The sequence below is a fragment of the Macrosteles quadrilineatus genome, unplaced genomic scaffold (genome assembly GCF_028750875.1).
Source record: "Macrosteles quadrilineatus isolate MER2022 unplaced genomic scaffold, UCM_ALF_1.0 Scaffold_8__2_contigs__length_117827958, whole genome shotgun sequence".
NCBI lineage: Eukaryota > Metazoa > Arthropoda > Insecta > Hemiptera > Cicadellidae > Macrosteles > Macrosteles quadrilineatus.
In genome coordinates, this window is record NW_026542601.1 from 70,526,704 (window position 1) to 70,548,803 (window position 22,100).

Genomic DNA, 22,100 nt, shown 5'->3' on the forward strand with positions numbered 1-22,100 from the left:
AACCAACCAAAAGCAATAACTTAATGTAAATAATCAAAAGTTATCAAAATTACAACAAAGTTTAAAAACATACAGGGTGGTAAAAAAGTCCCAGGACAGCTAAATATTTAAAAAAAATAATATAGATAGAGCTACAATACTTGGTACAAAGTTACAGGGCATAAAACTCTATTTTAACACATATTCAGTGATCCAATAACTCTTCAGGGGGACGGCCCACAAGGAGTCAGAATAAAATCTTAAATAGAAGCATGGGTCAATATGCACATCAAATTAAAGGTATTTTTTAGTAGAATACAATGCCGCAAACCGCACTTCAAAAGGTTGATCCTGCGCAAAATGGCAGATGTTCAAAATTTCTTGATTCCGCCATTTTGAATCTTTGAACGACTGCCATTTTTTACTCAGGCATTCTTTTGAGCTTGAATTTACGGCATCGTAAGTAGATATAATACCAGAATATGACCCCACTTTCGGCGTTTTAGAGGCACTTTTAGGGCACTTTTTATAGGGGAAAAATGAGAAAAAAATGGAAGAGCTTTTTTTGGCCACTTTTTTTAAAGACCCAGCTCTCGACCTATACACCCCTATATAAATTTTCTACTTTTGTTAATACTAAAAATCACGTCTGGAAATGGTGAGCTTTTTATGGCCACTTTTTTAAAGACCAGCTATATTTAGATCTCGTCCAATACAAGCCTATATAAATGTTCAAACTCCATTAAAATTTCAAATCCACATCCATTCCCATGTATATTTTCAAAATCATGTGAGGTTTGTGCGTGAACTCGGGCATGCTCCCGGCTCATGATGTGCTCCCTTGGACATCCTTAGTGGAAATCCATGAGTTCTGGCTACTTGGGAACCCAAGCCATTTGACATACAACGAATCACCCTTTCTCCTAATTACCTTCTCTACCAAATACATGTCCTTATACTTGGTCTTTAACAACTCCTCTGTATAGAAGCCTCCCCTGATTATATTGCCATTTTCATCTTTCAAGATATAAGTCACAGGCTTTGTATTCTTAACTTCTGCTATTGTAAATAGTTCCCCTGTCCAATTTGGAGTATAACCTTTACTAAAAACATGTTTATACTTGGAAATCCTTACGCTATCACCTACCTTATATCTTGGCTTTTTAACTTGCACTACTTTAGAAGTCAACCTCTCATGCACATATTTACTATTCTTAACATTCACTTGGTTAGGCTTCATTCCTATAGATCTATGCACTTTATTATTATATTTTCGAATTAACTTTGGAAGTAAATCCAACCATTTATAACTCCCCTGAGCACTAAATTCTCTATATAACCAATTCTTTAAAGTTCTCTGAAACCTCTCCACAATTGCAGCCTTAGTTGTAGAAAATGTGTGATAGTGATTAATATTTAATTTTTTCATTAGTTTGCTAAAATATTGATTAAAAAATTCTTTTCCATTGTCAGATTGAATGTTTTTAACCCCCTTTGGTAGAATGGTTTTAATGGCTTCTGTAACCACTAACCCTGTCTTATTCTTTAGTGGAGCAGCATAAGCTTTTTTAGAAAATGTATCTATTAAAGTTAAAATATATTTATTGCCAGAATTTTCTCTAGCATAGTTTTGCATATCAACTAAATCTATTTGTATGGTTTCGTTTATACCCAATACTTTAAAAGACCTTCTAATGAAATTCTTTCTTGCAGGCTTATGAAGCTCGTATGCAATTTCATTCATTTTTTATAACATCATCCTTTCCTGTAACTCTAAATACATCACCATTAGCCCCAATCAATAGATTATCTTCCATTCTTTTAAATACATAGTTTTCTGGTATATATGGTCTATTATCTATATACTTAAATCCACTCAAAGATGTGGGGTCAGCAACTAATAAATCAGGATTATATTCCATCAAATTAAAATTTTTTTCTCCATATACAAATTTTGATCCATCGTAATGCATAGATTGTGACATTAGACAAATATCATCCAAATGTTCCCCCTCTGGTAGATTTCTTATAAATTGTTTTTTGGCATCCCAACATTTTTCTTTTTTATCAAAAGTTATAGTCTGTTCTTTTATAACACAGTCAGTGTCATCAATGGCAGGTTTAACACGTACTAACCTTTTACTATTAAAACTCCAATAGCCTGCTTCCATTTTTGGAACTTGTGAAACATTCACAGCATCTTTACTATCTGTACCTTCCATCAAATTACTAATTTTCTGTTTCTTTGCATTCCAAACACCATTCTCTGATTCTAAAAATTCATAATTATTATCGTCTTGTACAAATTTACCATCTTCTTTTCGTATTAAAGTCTGTTGTAAAGTGGGCACATCATCTAAACTTTCGCCCTTTTCTACATTAGTAATTTTCCGTTTCTTAGCATTCCAAATACCATTCTCTGATTCTAAAAATTCATAATTATTATTGTCTTGTACAAATGTACCACCATCTGTTCGTATTAAAGTCTGTTGTAAAGTGGGCACATCATCTAAACTTTCACCCTTTTCCACATTAGTAATTTTCTGTTTTTTAGCATTCCAATTTTTATTCTTAGATTCTAAAAACTCATATTTAGTTCTACCTTGTAAGAAGACATCACCTTTTCTAGTTAATGTCTGTCCCAAAGTTGATACATCATCTACAAACTCCCCATCTTTAACGTTACCAATTTTACGGTTTAAACCATTCCAACTATCGTCTTGTAAATTTAAAGTAGGTTCACTACTAGCCCTGGGTTCTGCAGGCTTATTATATGGATTATATAAACGATAAAATTTATCTATAAACATATTTTTATTTAGTAAATAATTCCACTTTCTCTCAATTCCTCAATAATGGAATCTATTTCATTATCCACTCCTGAGTTACCGGCTTGGCGACTTAGCCAAAGAAGTCTTAACCTATCTACAAGCTCATTAGGATCATCCCAATAAATATAGTCTATTTTATTACCAGTCACTTGTCTCAAACCTTCACCAACAGACTTAAATAGAGGTTTAATTATATTAAGATATTTAGTATGTCTATTACTTGAAATTGGTGCACCATCTTTGTAACTCTTTAAATGTCCATTTGTAGCTTCCAAAATTTCTTTATAATTTTGCAAATCAGCCGGAGTATAATCCTCAGGTTCTTTTAAAGTTAACAATTGCCACAAACCTTTTGTCCCCTTGTAGGTTTTATTTGCAATTGTAACATCATCATTGGCAATGTCAACTTCCTTATTTCCAATAAAAAATTTATTTGCTTCTCGTCTAATACCATATGTAGTGTCTGTCATACTACTTTTACTGAGGTAATTTCCTAAATAGTCTGATGCTAAAAGACCAAAATCTAATTTCTGTGGGGTGGATTGCTGTAATGGTTGTAATCTTGGTATTATTGGTATTCTAGATGGAGTCATTGGGAGAATCTCCATTCGAGGCCTCTCTGTTTTGGCGATTTTTTTTAATTCTTGTAATGGCTCTATTAAAGGTTGGAATGTTTGAAACCTCTCTTCAGCCTCTAGAAACTTGCCACGTTTTAAAGCTCTATATTTCTCTCGTATTTGATTTGCAGAGTCAACCAATTCTTGTTGAATGTTTTTCATCTTTTATTTACATTTTATTTATCTCATTTGACAAAGGATTGTACTCAAACACTTTATCATGTATTATTAAACAATATGCAGATGTATTTGCTGGTACATTTTCTGCAGTTTCAATCTCTAATTTAATATCAACAATTCCTTCCTTCACTGTTTCGTTCTGTCTAGAACAGTCTATTACAATTAGTGGATATTTCTTCATAAACTCAGCCCTACTAATCATAGGATCTGGGATAGTATTATAGTAAGTCTCTCTAAACCTCATAAACATCTCATAAGCTTTAGAGACATCTCCATTTTCAAAGTCGAGATTTAAATCACTATAAGGATAATATTCAGAGTTTAGAAATACTTTGAGATTTTTTAACTTACAGTGATCAAATTCATCAGTTCTTTTTCGTGCACTATTATCCCTAGCTGTTTGGAAACCAAATATAATATACCTAGGCTTCTCCAAACTTGAAGATGTCTTTACTGACCATGTATGTCTTGTAGTATTGGGATATGATGGAAGTTCATGCAACTCTAAGCTTCTAAATGCAATTTGCAAATTTTTATTTTGCAATAACATCTTTTGTAATTGTAACTTCTCCCCATCTGATGGTATTACATGTGGCATCACCCATTGAATTGAGTTAAGTATAATTTTGGGAATTGCATCAGCAGTACCACTGGCTGGAGCACTAGTGGTTGTTAATATACAATTCAAATCATTTTTGGATCTTTTCAACACCAATTCTTGTTTGACATTTACTAATACCTTATTAAAATCCTCAAATACACCCATTAACAGTTCTAATGGCAAACAAGTACTAAACTTGCCACTTTTATGGAACTCTTTTAAATTCGTGTCAGAATCAAATGCCACATTTGACAATTTAGTTGTTTTATTGTAAGAGCTCAATATTTTCATAAGACTAGAAATTCCTGGGTTTCTTACAATGTCTATTTCTTTACCTGCGACTTCATATCTAATTTCATCAAATAAGAATGCAAATGCATTATTTATAAAATGACCTTTATCATGATTTTCAATTTCTCCCTTAATATACAGATAACTCCTACATGGGAGAGTTAGCAAATCTTGATTATTAATACATATTCGAATTTCATCAGAATTATTTATTGCTAAAGTGTTATGGGGAACATAGGAGTGATTTGTAATTTTAACCACACTATCGTCGAATTGGGATTTCCCTGTAACGTCTAGAAAATCTTCCATTTTTATTAATAGAAAATTTTAACTTTAGTCCTATTGATCGTAGGAACCTAGCATTTTGTATACTTATAGATAAATTCTTATAAATTCTCATATCTTTTTTATATGACAAGTAATTGTAGTTTCTTCTCCATTAAAGTCAATTGCCTTGTCATGCTGATCGGCAAATGTAATACTGACAACATCTAAACTTCTCTTATTTACAGGAAAATATATAATATTTCTTGGAACTTCAATAATTTTGTAGCCAGGAGGAGCTTCTGGATAAAAGCTATGTATGGTGTGATTTGTTTCCATTTAAATAGGACCCGTTTGCAATATTACATTTTACTCTAATCACATTTACATTATTAATGTTTATTTTATTTGTAGATTCAAACTGTACACCAGGAGTAGAAACACCTTTAAATCCCAATAAAACAGACCCTAAACATGGTTTTGTAAAATCAAACACGTGGCTAGAAAGTAATGTCGCTTTCATAGTTTTATTATTAGCTGTAAGGAAAAAGTCTGGGATTTGCTTTTGAATTTCCTTTGCAAGCTCAACCACCTCATATGTTCCTTCAGAAATTTCTATTGTAACTGGAGCTTTGTGGTCATAATAGAAAACATCATCACCTTCTCCAATGGTTAATTTGTTGCCTTTAAGTTTATTTAATTTTGGAATAAGCCCTTTGAATAAAAGTTTGACTTTAGTATTAATTAATGCTTCTCCATTTTTATGTATTATAACTTTAAGTTTACCATCTAATAACTGGTTTAAATCATCAACTAAGATCTCTCCCTTTGGTAATGTTTTTTTCTCTACTTTGTAATATGTTAAAGTATTTAGAGGTTTTTTCACATTAAATATAGAATTATAACTTTGAAAATCAACTAATCCAATTACATAATCATCATTTAATTCTATGGGAGGAAAGAACACTGACTTTAGCTCTGGCTCTGTACCCGAAAATGTTATTGTAAATGAATCCATTTTTATAAACAAAAATTTTTTATGAATGATAAACATAAAATTCCACAAATAGAACTATTTAAATCTTGTATTTGATCGGTTGTATAGAATATTTTATGTCCCTCAAAATATTTAATTACTTCTTTTGGAGGTTGGATTCCAAATGGGTCAAAATAAATTACAATATCTTTATTTTTACGATATGCTGTCCAATGTGTGCCAGATGAACTGTCTAAATTAACTATTCCGCACTCTTTTACTTTTGGTGTTAGATTTTTTAGCTCGTTTTTTAGGTACACCCCCCGGAAGTGAGGCACGTCTTTTGCGGCCTCTAACAGCTGGTAGTTGTCCATCTTTTTTATTAAATTTTAATCCCATTCCCATTTTTGCTTTTGCCTTCATCAAATTTGTCACCGCATAAGCTGCAGCTCTTTCAGCAAGATTTGCGTCATTCGCCGTTACTCTAGTCCAAGCTAAGTCTGCTAATCTCATGTCTGCTTTGTTCCGAGCAGTGGTATCGGGATTATTCATGTAGAATATGTCATGCTCTTTACAATAAGAGTCTAACTTATTTTTTGGAGGTACATTTTTGGCTAGATTTTGACGTATATTCGTTCCAGGTCCACAGTACCGATATGATGGTATGTGAAGTGGAAATGGAAGATTATTTATAAGAGTATTCAATAGCCCTCGACCCCTGTAAGGCTTTAAGAATAAACCTTTGCCTTTTTTACATGTTTTCTTATTATCATTTTTCACCATTTTTATTATATAAAAAATGTCTTTTATTCAACAAAAACATAAATTTAAAATAGTACATACTAAGGAAAATATACCAAAGAAGTTGGGTCTATTTCCTACCAATATTCGATGTGTTATTTGTGGTCCAAGTGGAAGTGGGAAGACGGTTGTAATTTACAATTTAATTGTAAGAAAGGAAGGATTAAAATTTACAAACTTATATTTAATATCTAAATCTTTAGAACAAGAAAAATATAAAAAAATAATTGAAATATTTAGTTTGTGTGACGAAGTGAAATTACACACGTGTACTGACTGTGAAATCACACCAAATGATGTAAAATCACAGTCAGTTGTTGTATTTGATGACATAAATAGTCAAAATATTACACAATTTTTTTCAATGGGTCGACATAAAAATATTAACTGTTTTTACTTGTGTCAATCTTACAGCAAAGTACACAAACATTTACGTGATAATGTAAATTTCCTAATATTATTTAAACAAGATGATTTAAATTTAAAACATGTATATAACAATCATGTTGGTAATGACTTTTCATTTAACCAATTTAGAAATCTCTGCCACCAATGCTGGGATAAAACTAAATATGGCTTTTTTGTAATAGACAAAGAAAGGTCAAAGAATAATGGCAAATATAGATTTATGTTTGATCAATTTTATAGTGACCAAGCGCAAGCGTATTGATGCCATCTTCTAGAATAAACCTCTTGTCATCGTCAAATGATAGTACTTTCTTGTTCATGGTTAAGGTTTGAAGATGATGATTTGTAGATTTAATTCTTGTCACATTCTCATAGTAATCTTGCCCAGTTGCAAGACAGTTCAAATAATGTTGATGTCTAAGGAGATGTTTAACTGTAGCACCATCAGCTCCTTTAGCTTTCTTCACCTCTAAAGCTTGCTTGTCTTCTTCATATAACCATTTTAGAGGAATATAAGAATATAACTTTGGTCTTAAACCACAATATTCATACATAATATGACCATCTAATTCGTCTTTGAACTTGCCTGTGACTTTTTTATTTTTATCAGAGTATAAGAAATGGTCTTTACTATATCCAGAGGTATCAAAATAGTGCAAGTCACTTTCTATTTCCTTGTAAAAGTCCTCTGTAACTATAGAATACATTAAAGAATCTGTATCAGTCATAAGAAATCTTTTGTTCTTAAATTTTGACATATAATTATAGTGGAAATCATACATTATTACTTTACTAATATCCAAAATGGTCATTCCCAAATATATCGGCTTATTAAACTTTACAACTAATTTATTTAAATGTATAGCATGTAAATTGTTATCGAACTTTTTGCTACAGTCAAACCTTGGATTAGTGACATATTTTGTTAATAGTGACTCATCCTTGAGATATATATCACGAAACTTGCGTTGGTTCATAATTGTTCGACCAAAGAGACTATTATTTAACAATTTGTAAAAGTCTTTTTCAAAATCATTTTTAGCACATTTGCGTTTTTCAATATTAAAATTAATATAGGGTGCAAGCCATTTTGATTGTCTAAATTTTAAAATTCTATAGTATTTTGTAGCAACCAAACCTAATTCCTCATATTTTTGTAATGCTTTATAATGTAAAATATATTTAGTTTTGTCATTTAAATTAGATATTAATTTGCCATTCATTTTCTCAGGTGCTAATGGATAGTCATTATGTAAATCATGTAAGCTTTTATCGTATTTTAAATCAACTTCTAAGATATATCCAAACTCATCATTTTGATTGTTTTTGTAGTCTATCTCATTCGTCCAACGAAATCCATCCACGGGTAGTGTCTCACACATAGCTGTGGAGTATAGCGAGTTACAATCTAAATATATTAAATACACACTTTCTTGATTGGGATCATAATGTTTGCCCATATATCTATTATTGGCTTTAGCGTAACGTGTAGAAATCATACTGACTCCTCCTCTGATTGCACTTTCTATGAACAAATGCATGTCAATATCTTGAAATAATTGTAATTTTATACCAGTCATTCTAAGACAAGCTTCCCATGTTAGTCCTGGAAGTGAATACATATGTACGGGGTCAAGTTTGTAATCCTTTAAACACAGGTCTCTAAATGTCTCAAACACATCAGCCAGTAGCAATACATCTGTTTTAAGATATAAATCATGATATTCTTGTAAATTATGTATATTAAAATGGGTCCAGACATTTTTAGCATGTTCATATTCGATGGGAGAGATATGTTCTTTAGTTAAAGTACTGTAAAATTTTTCAATTGGAGGTAGAGACTCTGCAAACTTATCTGGTCCTGTCATATATTCATAGGGAAATACGCCTTTGCGTTGTAGTAGTGGATTGTCTATGAATCTAAATGTATTTAAATTGGAAGCTAATTTGTATAATGGAAGGGACAGAAAGTTATAGGAATCTAAAAATACTAAATCATCAACAGAGAATGAAATGTACTTTTCCATATCTTTGGCTATGCAATTTAATTTACGATTAAACTTTCCCAAGTGTTGCATAATTAAATGTCCATCGTAATTTTTTAAGTTATGAAAGAATACTGGTATTTTCTTTGTTACTTTATAGTTTAAATTGCAATCATTGTGGGCAGCTCCACGGTATTGGCCATTTGAATGACAATGTTCCCGTACCCTATCAAAATATAGAGGCTTTTCACAAATATGACAATGTGTTGAGTTTTGGAAAGATGCCTCTTGCTCAGGAGTCATTACAAGGGGGATATATATTGCCATTTGATTTTTAATGAAGTCATAAGTCTCAAACAACCTTTCGAAAAACACATCCATAACATTTTCGCCACTATATAACTCTTCAGAAATAATCTTAGAATCTTTTACTACGACAAATGCAAATCCAGATGGAGTATGGTTGTTAGAGTTTATAAAGCACTCAAAATCAGCATAAATTACAAATGGGGCTTTAAGTTGATATTTATAATTTTTAAATTGTAATGTATCTTGTTTAGACATTTCCACTCGTTGGACATCAAAGTTTTTACAATATGTTATATGACACTCCAATTTATCTTTGGTGTAAAAATGTTGTAAACAAAACTTGCAAAAATGCTTTTTACTGTTATCTTTTGTTGACCGTAGCATTAACCTATTAAAATCACGAATTAAACAGTAATGTGATTTACGACCTTGTTGTAATAATAATAGATCTATATGAGTGTTACTATTCAGTTTGGTTCTTCTTAATGGATATATAAATTTTTGGTCTTCAACTCCAAATACATTAACACTTATATTATTCTTTCTTTCAAATTGATCTATGTCAGATATTTTTACGGGATATTTTATATTTGTCATGTTCAACTTACCTACGTAGGGTGCATAGTTAGAGACTCTATTAGCATGTTTAGCATTCCTTGGATGTAAAGCTGCTAAAATTGACCAAAGGAAGCATTTATTATCAACATTCTTTATATTTAAAACTGCTTTTGTCAATTTAATACTTTTTGGTGTGGGAATGTATGACTTTGGAGTTAGGGGCTTATACTTGTAAACGTGCAACTGCCAATATTTAGTATGGTCATAAATCCATCCACTGCCTTCGGCTTGATATTTGTGTATGGAAGCGTCAATCTTTAAAAGGGCATTTTCAATTTGAGGCTTTAAATCTCTCTTCTCAATGGTTAAGGTAGTAAGGCTTCTAAAATCTGCAATACATTCTTTCTCATTAACTAATTTTCCATTTTGATCTATTGTATATTTTAAAAATTTGATTCTCCTTACTAAAGTCCATTTTATTGGTAGAGGACAAGACTGAAGAGTACTTTTAAGTTCAGTTTTAATCGATTCACCAACAAATTTAATCATTGTATATGGACATTTGTTACAAGAATTTACATGTCTTTTAAAATGGCCAACAACATTTCTTTTACAGAAATTACAAGTCTTATGAGTTTGTAATATATGAGATTTTAGAGCCATGTTATTATCACAGATTATATCACAAACTTTGCACAGTTTCACCTTCATTTTATGTATTACCTTGTAGTGGCGAATCAGGTTGCTTTTTTTGGAGAGCGATGCAAAACAATGTTGACATGTAGTCTTCATTTTTATATATGTAATTAAAAAATAGGTTGGAATCTTCTATATAGTAGAAATTACATTTTGACAATTTCAATTAATGAGAAATAATAATTTGAATTAGAATTTTATATTTTAATATTCAAAACAATTTTATACAATAAGATTTAGCAATTGTAATTTTCTAAATCAAAACTAAATCCAAAAACTTAAATAAAAAATACTTTTTAGCAATTCAGATTGCTGAGTCTACATATATACAGAGTGAGTGTTACCTATTTTAAAGGAGACTTGACAAAATTATATAGTGAATATAATTCGGCTAAGTTTTTAAATAATAACTTGTGCACACTTTTGACTCAAAGTCCCCCGGTGCATGAAGTTTGGCTAAGTTTTTAAATAATAACTTGTACACACTTTTAACTCAAAGTCCCCCGGTGCATGAAGTTTGGCTAAGTTTTTAAATAATAACTTGTGCACACTTTTGACTCAAAGTCCCCCCCCGTGAGTGAATTTGGCTAAGTTTTTAAATAATAACTTGTACACACTTTTAACTCAAAGTCCCCCGTTGCATGAAGTTTGGCTAAGTTTTTAAATAATAACTTGTGCACAATTTTGACTCACTTAAAAATAGTAATAACAAAATAAGTTATTTTTTTGGATAGAGAAGCAGCACACAGTTGACATGTAACTAAAAAACAAAGTTAGCATCTTCTATATGATGGAAATTACATTTTAGACAATTTCAATTAATGGGAAATAATAATTTAAATCAGAATTTTAAATTTTAATATTCAAAACAATTTCATACAATAAAATTTGGCAATTGCAATTTTTTAAATCAAAACTAAATCCAAAATCTTAAGTAAAAATACTTTTTAGCAATTCAGAATGCTGAGTCTACATATATACAGAGTGAGTGTTAGTTATAGAGAAGACTATGTTACCTATGTTAAAAGGAACTCGACAAAATTATATAGTGAGTATAATTCGGCTAAGTTTTTAAATAATAACTTGTGCAAACTTTTGACTCAAAGTCATGAGTGAATTTGGCTAAGTTTTTTAAAATAGACTTATATACATTTTAAGTTCCTTAGTGACTGTTCAAAATACTCTAAGTGTTTAAAAATAGACTTATATACATTTTTTACAAGTTCCTTAGTGACTCAATTCGGCTAAGTTTTGAAAAATGGACTCGGGAAATTAGCTACACTCCTAAGTTAAAAGAAATACAGAGTAGGCCTATGAGTACAAGCATCAATTACGTCACCAATTGATCCCATGACCCGACACGCGACAACATATTACAATAGTCTAGCTTAGATGTCAAAGACTTACCAAAACAAGAAGATCCAGGTGGAAGAGTTAGTGATGATTCCGTAGAATGCCCCCCTTATATACCACAAAATTGTCTAAATTAATTTAGAACTTAACAATGGAAATTGAACAAACTGAAATTGAACAATTGAATAATTGAGGTCAATCAATCAAACATATTTGGTAATTGTCTAAACCTGCCCCAGACAGACTGGCGCCAGACAGACAGAGAATGTTGACAATTGGTTTTGATTGGGGTCATTAGGTTACACTCACAGTCATTCATTTGAGTCAGGCATAGTTTACACATAGCCATAAGCGTGCCCAAGTTCGCGCACAAACCTCACATGATTTTGAAAATATACATGGGAATGGATGTGGATTTGAAATTTTAATGGAGTTTGAACATTTATATAGGCTTGTATTGGACGAGATCCAGGTCTTTAAAAAAGTGGCCATAAAAAGCTCACCATTTCCAGACGTGATTTTTAGTATTAACAAAAGTAGAAAATTTATATAGGGGTGTATAGGTCGAGAGCTGGGTCTTTAAAAAAAGTGGCCAAAAAAAGCTCTTCCATTTTTTTCTCATTTTTCCCCTATAAAAAGTGCCCTAAAAGTGCCTCTAAAACGCCGAAAGTGGGGTCATATTCTGGTATTATATCTACTATCGTAATCTACTAGTGAAGACCTTTAATTTGATGTGCATATCGACCTATGCTTACGTTAACAATTTTCTTCCGATTCCTAGGGCTGTGCCCCCTGATGAGTAAGCGTATAATAGCAATGTAAATTGAATGAATCTTTGAACAACTGTCATTTTGCGCAGGGTCAACCTTTTGAAGTGCGGTTTGCGGCATTGTATTCTACTAAAAAAGACCTTTAATTTGATGTACATATTGACCTATGCTTCCATTTAAGATTTTCTTCCGACTCCTTGTGGGCCGTCCCCCTGAAGAGTTATTGGATCACTGAATATGTTTTAAAATAGAGTCTTATGCCCTGTAACTTTGTACCAAGTATTGTAGCTCTATCTGCATTATTTTTTAAAATATTTAACTGTCCTGGGACTTTTTTTACCACTCTGTATATTTCTCGATGTATGAGGATTGAAATTACTTTTGAAATATATTGTAACTGAGCTTTGAACAGGACATAAGACTGCCTTATATTTCTGTTTGTACTACAACATTTTAATACTAGTGCACCTGTTGCTCGAATTCGAGCAATTGCAAAATGTTGCAGGCGTTATTTCAAGACGAATAACAGTCATAATTTTCGATTACTTAAAAGAGTCAACACAAAGATAAATAATCAATTACTCCACTCCAGTTATCCAAACTGAAAACGAACGCTCTTGTTTGTATCATGTATTTACTACGAACAACTGTAATTATTACAAATTATTCGTCTGTTTAAGTAAACATAATCTTTTCTTAATAAGAAATACATCTGTGGGGCAAAGCCCGAAGACTTTTATTACAGGAATTGGTGAAAGGGGGCGTCTACACAACAAATAATGTTGACACCTCATATGTAAAAATCCGTCAATTATTAACGGAGGAGTAGTGTTTCGTAGAAATCGCCTTCACGTATTATATATATAAGGATTCGATTACATAAAATTTGTCAGTCATTTTAATTGAACTATTATCAGACCGGCATTTTCGAAGTATTTCGAAGAATAATTATGAAAACACAAGTCCTTCAAGTCAGTGTAATATGTTCTATTAGCAATAATAATACCTATGCCTACTTTGTCCTGCCAGTAAAAATGTCAATGAATTTAATTGATGCTCGCATAATGTAATACACTCGCCACAAACTTAGTTGATATCATATTCAGTGCACGTGTGGCATGTTGAGACACTTGAGACGAAAATAGCTGATGAAACGGTGGTCTTTAGTTTTTGTTTATCACGTCCTCTTTATTGAAGTTGGCGAGTGGATAAAGTGCGGACGCGCTCTCAAAATAACCTGCAATTTAAACGTTATACGTGTTGGTCTTTGACATGTAAATTTAGAAAATGTATTTTAATTTATATATTATAAACAGAACCAATGATTTTGAAACATGCGAATCTATCTAGACAATATTACGTTTTATCCCGGCTCGTAATTTACACACTACACCATGTCACAAAGGATATCCAACTATGTATTCAATGTCAGATTAAAATGGCAAATTATGTTCAAAAGTTTATGAAGTAGTATCAGAAAAGTAATAGTTTCCTTATAAACGATTATCATACAGTACAAGGAATGTTCGAGGCCTGCGCAAAAACCTAAATGCTGCATGGTTTTAACCGAAGCCCAGCGCTCTACGCAACGACCAACATTATTTTGAAGTAAGCTTGCTTATTCCCTCTCTGCGTGAGTTAGAACAAGTTTTCCATATGTTTTCCAACACCTACGTTGCCTCCTACTGCTAAACCTTTCAAACACATGTTCAACAGTAACTGTACAAAGGAGAAAGTAGAGTATATCACACCAAGATAGCCCAAATCACGTTAGCTACAGTGCCTCTGGTCATGGCAAATTCCATTGTTTGTTCAGAGTATACAATGAAAGTTGTCAAGCAGCGTAGAGCTCGCCTGTTATCGATGTGGACCCAAATAGTGAGATTCCCGCCAATATAAACATGCACGCCCTTTTTATGGCGGGATATGTTTACTTTAAACCTTATATTATTTTGTAAAATAAGTGAGAGTGTAGTTTTTTTGGCTAGCGTAATTTTTGTAGCACCACTCTCATCGAGTTGTTTTTAGGAAAAACAAAGAGTGCATAAAATTTAAGTGAACAATTAATTGATATCATTGCCAGTAATGATTATTGGTATTATCTTTATTAGTATTGTGAATAATAACGATTTTTATAACGTTCCTTCCAATAATGGTTTTGAACCGTAGATATGGAACCTCTATGTACAAGTGTTGTTATTTGTGAGTTTATGTAGACTATAGTTGATATACTGTACATAAACTCTCAATTACATATAAATAACGAAATTCCGCAACATGTCCGTTTTTAGACGAACAAAAACAGAAAAAAATCGTAACCGACGTTAGGTGAAGCAGGATAAAAAATGTATTTTCAATCTCAAAATATAATAGTTTGAGTTATGTAGGCTAGCTGAATAAGATTCCTTGATCATAGAGTTCTGCATTATATTTATTGCTTATCAGTTATTGCTTATTGCAAATATTGTAGTAAACAACCACTTCAGGAAGGTGTCAAAATACCTCAAATAAATATTCAAAGAACTTAGAATCTTCATTATATTTTGTATTGCTTTTCCAATCTTATAAACTTTATTTTTAGCTCCAAATTTTGAAATCGAGTTCTTGTAAATTCTTGTAAAGCTGTAAAAAAACTGTTAGTAATTTAAATTACATTAGTATAGTATATAATATGGTGTGTGTAATCTGCGTAGCTTATCATGTTTTTTGTTTCAGTTTTCATGTTGGAAAAGGATCTTCGGTCATTGAAAAAATCTGTGAGTAAAAGTCCAAGTTATATTAGTCTAAGCTAATTGTTTTAATATTTGGTGTGAATTTATCAGATTTAGACTACTATTTAGCGTTTCTTGTCACTATATTCAGCGTTGCTTGACGCCAACGGAAAGCGACGCAATTTCCTATTAGCGAATTTCCCATATAGGGAATAAGCTATTACCGTAGTACTCATGGTAAGACCTGGACCCGGGACCGATTTTTTTTTTCGTTTTGAGGTCCCTAGAGGCCAAAAACACCATCCGTTCAAATTCATATATATATATATATATTTATATATATATATTTATATATATATATGTGTGTGTCCGTTAGCGCGATAACTCGAGAAAAAATGATCCGATTTTGATGAAATTTGGTACAAACGTGTAAACCTACGTTTATTCGAACGAGTTCGCGAACCAGCATGATCGGACCATGGGAACAGGGGTTTATGGGGGCTTTTATGGGGTAAAAATGGGTTTTTCCCATTTTTTACCCAAAAAACATAAAATTTTGCAATTTCTTTCTAAACTATTTTGTAGAGCTTAAAAAAACAAATAATTTAGTATATTGAAGCGATATAATGCACCTAATGGTTACGGAGAAAATTCCAAAAAATTGTAAATTTAAAATTTTCATGTTATTCTTATGGAGAATAATTAAACTGTTGTAGTTTGCTTGTTTATTAACATATTTTGCCCAAATTTGGAAAATGTTTTTATTTCTTACCAACTATTAACATTTTACATAAAAAACACTTTTATCCTCCCTGTTGCAGCAAACCTAAGTATGTTTTAAACTGATTCTATTTAAATAGGGTATAAATGTGATATTTTTAAGGAGACATTTTAGTGTAAATCCATTCAGGGAAATGGAAATTCGCTTAGTATGCAGGTTTGCTGCGGCGGGGGTATTTTCAGCTCACTACCGTGACCAAAATCAACTCTTTTGTTCAAACAGAACCGATCACAAACAAGGCCACCTCTTAGACTAAATTACATCAGTCAATAGCTAGAAAGACCCTATCAAATGAGGTAAATTTCTATTTTTTACTATAGTTAATTTACCATCAATGTGATGAAAAGGGTGTCTGGAATTAATCTTACAATAAGATGTGTATGTAAAATACGATTTGTTGTTCTAATATATATTTTTGAATGTATTTTAATGTTTCTAATAATTATATCTTTTTGTTAAATTCACTATTTTTGCAACGTAACAGTCTATAGTACGTGGGATTGTCAGTTTTGCCATACGGACCTGTCATAACGTGCCTTCACAATAACCTGTTGGATACGCGTTATTGTAGTCCAGAACTAATTATAATTCGAAAGTATGGTCTTTGAACATGTTTTTGACAATTTAGACAGACTGTCATGCCTACCATGAAAATCATTTAGTAGTTCTCAAGTTTGTATGGTTTCGTTGTATTTAAGTCCATGATAATCCTATAGCTACTGTATTTTTTTACGAATATGGAAGCATACTATTGCTAAAGTCTTCATTGAAGACCAAGACCTAGGTATAGCACCACTGTATTATTTCGTGTAAGCTTAATTAGGACCAAACATGTTAATAATCACTATTTTAATGATTTTGGGAACCAGTCCGACAAAAAAAGGTAGGATTGGGGATCAATTCATCATAAAATCAATATTTTAGTCCTGTACATATCCTTGCAAAAATATAACGTTGCTATTTAAATCAGTTTAAGAAGACGAACAATAGTCGTATGACTCACTTGCGGACGTTAATCATCCTACACTCATCTCCATTCATACTTGGCTTAAACTACCTACTTTGTATGGTCGCCATGTCAATGAAAAAGTATTAAAAGTATTAATCCACATCAGGGTGTATTGCATCTACAGATTATGCCTATAAATATTCACAATTCGTGACCTCTAAGTAGCTGGATTACAGAACGAAGCCCCAAAGCACATTACAGTTGTCCCTAAAGCTATTATCTCATACATTCAACATTCATCTCGGACTTAAAACAAGTACCCTTGTCGTACCCTTGCCTTCGTCGTAAAAATCGATTCGAAAATATCGAATTAAACCGAATTACATACGTTTTTTTAAATAAATTTATCATTTCGTTTAGACACGTGAGTCACATGTCCAATGTTTAACGCATAAGTATTTAATGCCCACTAGAACCGCACTATAATTTGGATTGATACAAAGTCTGATCAGGGAACGAGTGGCAGTAATAATAGAATGCTATCGTCATCAATTACAGGTTGTTTTCACGCTATGGTCAGTCGAGGTGTGTTAATCATTTATGACTTAATTCGTCAACGCTAGTTTAATTTCTTCCCGCATGAATGCAGATATTAAATCAACTACTGTAGTGCTATCGATTTCGCACTTTTTTACACAAATGCATAACACTTTGTCACTTTAATATGATATTAATTTGAAGGTGCAAAGTGTCTACAAAGTGTTTAAAAATAAAATTGTAAGTGGAATAAAACATGTCACGTGCTTGTAATCGGTTTTTCAAACTTTCGCTAGTTGATTTGGGATAGAATAAGTAAAGTCTTTTAAACAAAGATCTAAATCTAAATAGTTTTTTTACATATTAGCATACGAGTATTAGTTATATGGAGTTCGCTTATGAAATCAGCCTACATAAAATCTCCATTAAAATCGATCAAAGTATCAGGGGTTTTCTGGTTTTCATGTTCATCGAATGAAATATCACCTCGTACACGCCATGGAAGCAAATATTTAATAACGCTCAAAATTAGCAGAAGCACTGCACTATTTCAAAGAGATTGATTTTTACTTCAAATATAATAGTTAATATTATCTAGATTGTAATTTTTCAGTCTTAATAACGTTAAAGAGAATAGTGAAATTAAATTAGTTTACTGAATATATTGAATTCCATCTTTAAAGTCTGTTTGTTTTTTTTTTTATTTAAGAATAAATTTGGTGTTCCATTTAATTTTAGTTTAAGAACTAAATGCACGATTTAGTAAAATGCTAAATTTAGTAAATTACTGCTAATCAAGAAACCGTAACGGAAAACAGTATAATTTTTCTTTCCCAAATTCAGCATATCTATAAATAAAAGTATATTAATACAATTTTCAATATTCGTATGGTATTATTAAATTTTGCAATTCAAAACACATTTTTGCGGTATATTCTTTGTGTAAGGGAACATGCTTCTTAAATCTTAGTCGAAATAAATTATTTGTATTAATGAGAACCATCTTATACTTTTTTTACTGATCATATCTCATTATTTTGAGGGACACTTTTTATGTAAGTTTCTTTTTGGAATCCACCATCGCGTGCTCTCTCCACAACAATTAGAATGTTGAACATTGAAACACGATGAATAGCAGCCATTAGCCTATTAGCTTAGAGAGATACGTAGCAGGGCTTCGCTTCACTTATCTTGTTACTAGAGTGAGCTGTCCCCGAGTACAACGTTGGCCTATTTTGACCATTCACTGACACTCTAGTTTTATTTAAGCTTATTTAAATGTAAGTAGTATGTTTACAAAAGTCATTTACACATTACTAGAGAATCCAAGTGGTCAAAAACTCGACCAAAAATATGTATTGTGCAAACTTATCTATTTTCACCCTACGCTGTAAATAAAACACGTGATTAGAATTTCTTCCATTTGTTTTGATTTTATGTTTTTTTTTTGTTGTTGTTTCGTCACCAACATGGCAACCCGTAAGAGTTAGTTTTTTTTTTATTTTTAATCATTTTGTGTGCTTATTTTTTGTCTATTTTTATTTATAAAGGGATTCTGCTAATTTAAAGGCAAACATCTTTCTTAACAGTATGCGTAGATTTTCCCTGCGATGCACAGGAACTGAGATAAAATGTTTATTAGCCCCTTGTTAAATCTCCATAAGAAAAGTTTAATATCCATTTTTGACCTAATTAATATAAACATTTTCTAAATACAAATTAAACCTGCACAAAGAGGACTGATAAACTTTCTTTTGGTACAACCCGCGTGTAATTCGGTCAGGATAGCTGTCATATGTTTTGCAAAAGTTTGTTTTTTGTTTTTAATACATATTAGAAACGTTAGAGTGATGATAAATCACCTCTCACTTCTACATAATGTCCACATTTACAAACAAATCCTTTTGGCATTAATCCCAAACGCCGGCCGACTGCCAGTCAATGACAGTGACGTAATATAATTGTCAGTTGGAACGATGCTTACTAGTAACGGTGACATCCGTGTCACTGATTTAGGAAACTACTATTTCTTGTCACCGACTGATTACCGCAATCAATGCCATTACAGTTGGAGGTTCTATCGTTATTAAAATCCTAACTCAGAACGACACCAATTGACACTCGGGGAAAAAGTTGAATAAAATAAAATCATTACCAATAAATTATTGTACTGAAATTTTATTTAAACATAGCTTAGTTGGATAGCAATTTGCTATAACAAAATGATTTGCAAGGTTCCAATCCTTGCAATAGGCTACCAGCCAAATGATACGTCTGAAATTTGAAACTGAAGAAAACTCGTTCTTGGAAAAATGCTTTTCCACCAACTGACTCCAACATGTTGAGACGGAGGGTAATTAAAATTAAGAGCTGAAGTTTTGTTGGGACGGGGCGTTTAGAGTGTTATGTTTATTGACGTGTGTTTAGACCTCAAAGGGAAGTGTGGGGGGAGGGGGTGGGTGGAAAACACCCCTTTTCAGCTCTCGTCATCTCGTGTGTTCTCGAGGTGGGCAACCTGGTACAGAGTAACGTTTTAAATAAACCTTTGAAAAGAAATGTGGCGATGTGGTATAATGAGGCAAGAGTTTTTAGGCCATAAACATTTTTAATAAAACATATTTCGTAATTTAATTGCACCTTATATTCAAAATACTTGTACATACAGTAATTTAGGCAAATTTACCAAGTTAATTCAATGAAAAATGAAGGGAGATGAAGGGGGCGGGGGGTCTGAATTTAAAATATGCAACAGGGAATAACATGTTACATGTTTAAAAGTTAACACATTTTAATAATAGGAATACTCTCAAAATTCAAAACTAATTAGGTAGGCCGAGCCCCAAAAATGTGAAATGTGTCATATTGAAGATTTAAAATCAAACCAAATTGAAGTATATTATTAAAACACTGTATTGGTATTAAAATAGTAGCTGTAAATATACAACACATACAAGCTCAACTAGCTGATATGTTCTCATTATTAAATGTTTCAACTTATTAAAACTAAAGACTCCGTAAGACTAATTTTTAACTGTTGTGAATACAATATACGTAAAATTACAAATTAATTTGCAAAATATTCAACGAAATTCTGCTTGGTTGTGAAGATTGTTTATGGTGATCAAATTTAATTTTATTGAAACGAGTATTAATTAATGTGTTTTAAATCTTTTTTCATAAATATATAAATTCTACAACATTTATTTTTCAGAGCTACGGACATCGAAATGCTTCCAAACAACTACAGTGTAAGCATATAGCGAGAAAATGTTAAGTAAATGGGAAACAACAGGGGGAGGACATTAACCCCATTTCACCGATTCTCGTGGTTTGGGGGGGGGGGTGGGGGGGTGGGGGGGGGGGGTAGGAGACTGGGGGTCGAGAGAGCTCTGAGTAATAATGTGATCGAGATACAAAACAACGTAAACACCGAAATGACCACTCGTTTTTTTCACGCTTGTATTGCCTTAGAATCAAACTTACTACAAATATCACTCTTTATAGCCAGATTTACTGTAAAAGTGTATTAATATTTGTTAAGGATCTTCCATGATTCATAAACTTAATAACAAACAGACGAATGTGTTGTTCATTGAGACGATTTCTGGCGTTATTTTTCCTCGAGTGGTTACTACGTTTGGACATATTTATTTGTTCACTTATTCATATTTCGCAAATTTTGTTAAAACCTACGCAATCATAAGTTTATTTTAATAGATTACGTTCAGATAGGTTATCACATTTTAGAAATCGTTTGCAGCTGTAGGCCTAATACTAGGCGTCTGGAACCCATTACTTTCCGTACATGTAAAATATCTTGACAAAAATGTCAACTATTTATACATTCAAAAGGTTTTATACCGTCTTTAATTCTACCAGAAACTGAGAAGTTTTGGCGCAACTGCCAATGTTTGCAGGAAGCCATCTGGCGCTGTCACAGAGTTATTAATCATCTGAAGAATCAGCTGGTCTTAACAAAGTAACAGACGTCTTCATTACACTCTTTCCCATTGAATTTAATCTAAAATGCGCATACGTAAAAAGTTGACCAGTTTGAAATGAGTAACATCACGTTCCAATCACAGTAATCATTGTCATAATTTGTAATCATTGTCATCTCGATATTGTTGTTACTCTTTGTGCAGTCAAATTAAAAATACTTAAGACAACAGAAATTAAGCGTACCGTCTCTTGTTGTGGTTATACTTATATCATCCCAGAAATTTGACTATTCAATGAGTTTGTTTGTATGTACGTGACCAAATGACGTTTGTTGAACCACTCAGTGCATGACTGTATATGTCTGGCTCGTTCACTGTTACTATACACACAAGTACATACACGCTATGGGCCTCCCTTACCCCTTTACCACTCACATAATTACAATAATATTACGATTACATTAGGTGTCCCTCGGAGAGTTAATCTGTGTGAGTTATTACCCATTGAGAGAGTGAACAAATTACCCAACGAGACACGAACTTGCTCATCGCAAACTTAACA

The 22,100-nt window shown here is 32.1% G+C and overlaps 1 protein-coding gene across 1 annotated transcript in view; it reads left to right on the forward strand.

The window, feature by feature from the left end:
* The window catches only part of LOC129000151 (uncharacterized), a 63,306-nt gene that overhangs the window by 13,006 nt on the left and 28,200 nt on the right, over window positions 1-22,100 (forward strand). The window contains exon 2 of the mRNA XM_054427084.1: window positions 15,335-15,375. Coding sequence (XP_054283059.1) covers window positions 15,340-15,375 — 36 coding nt within the window. The 5' untranslated portion in view covers window positions 15,335-15,339. The remainder of the gene's footprint in view (window positions 1-15,334; window positions 15,376-22,100) is intronic.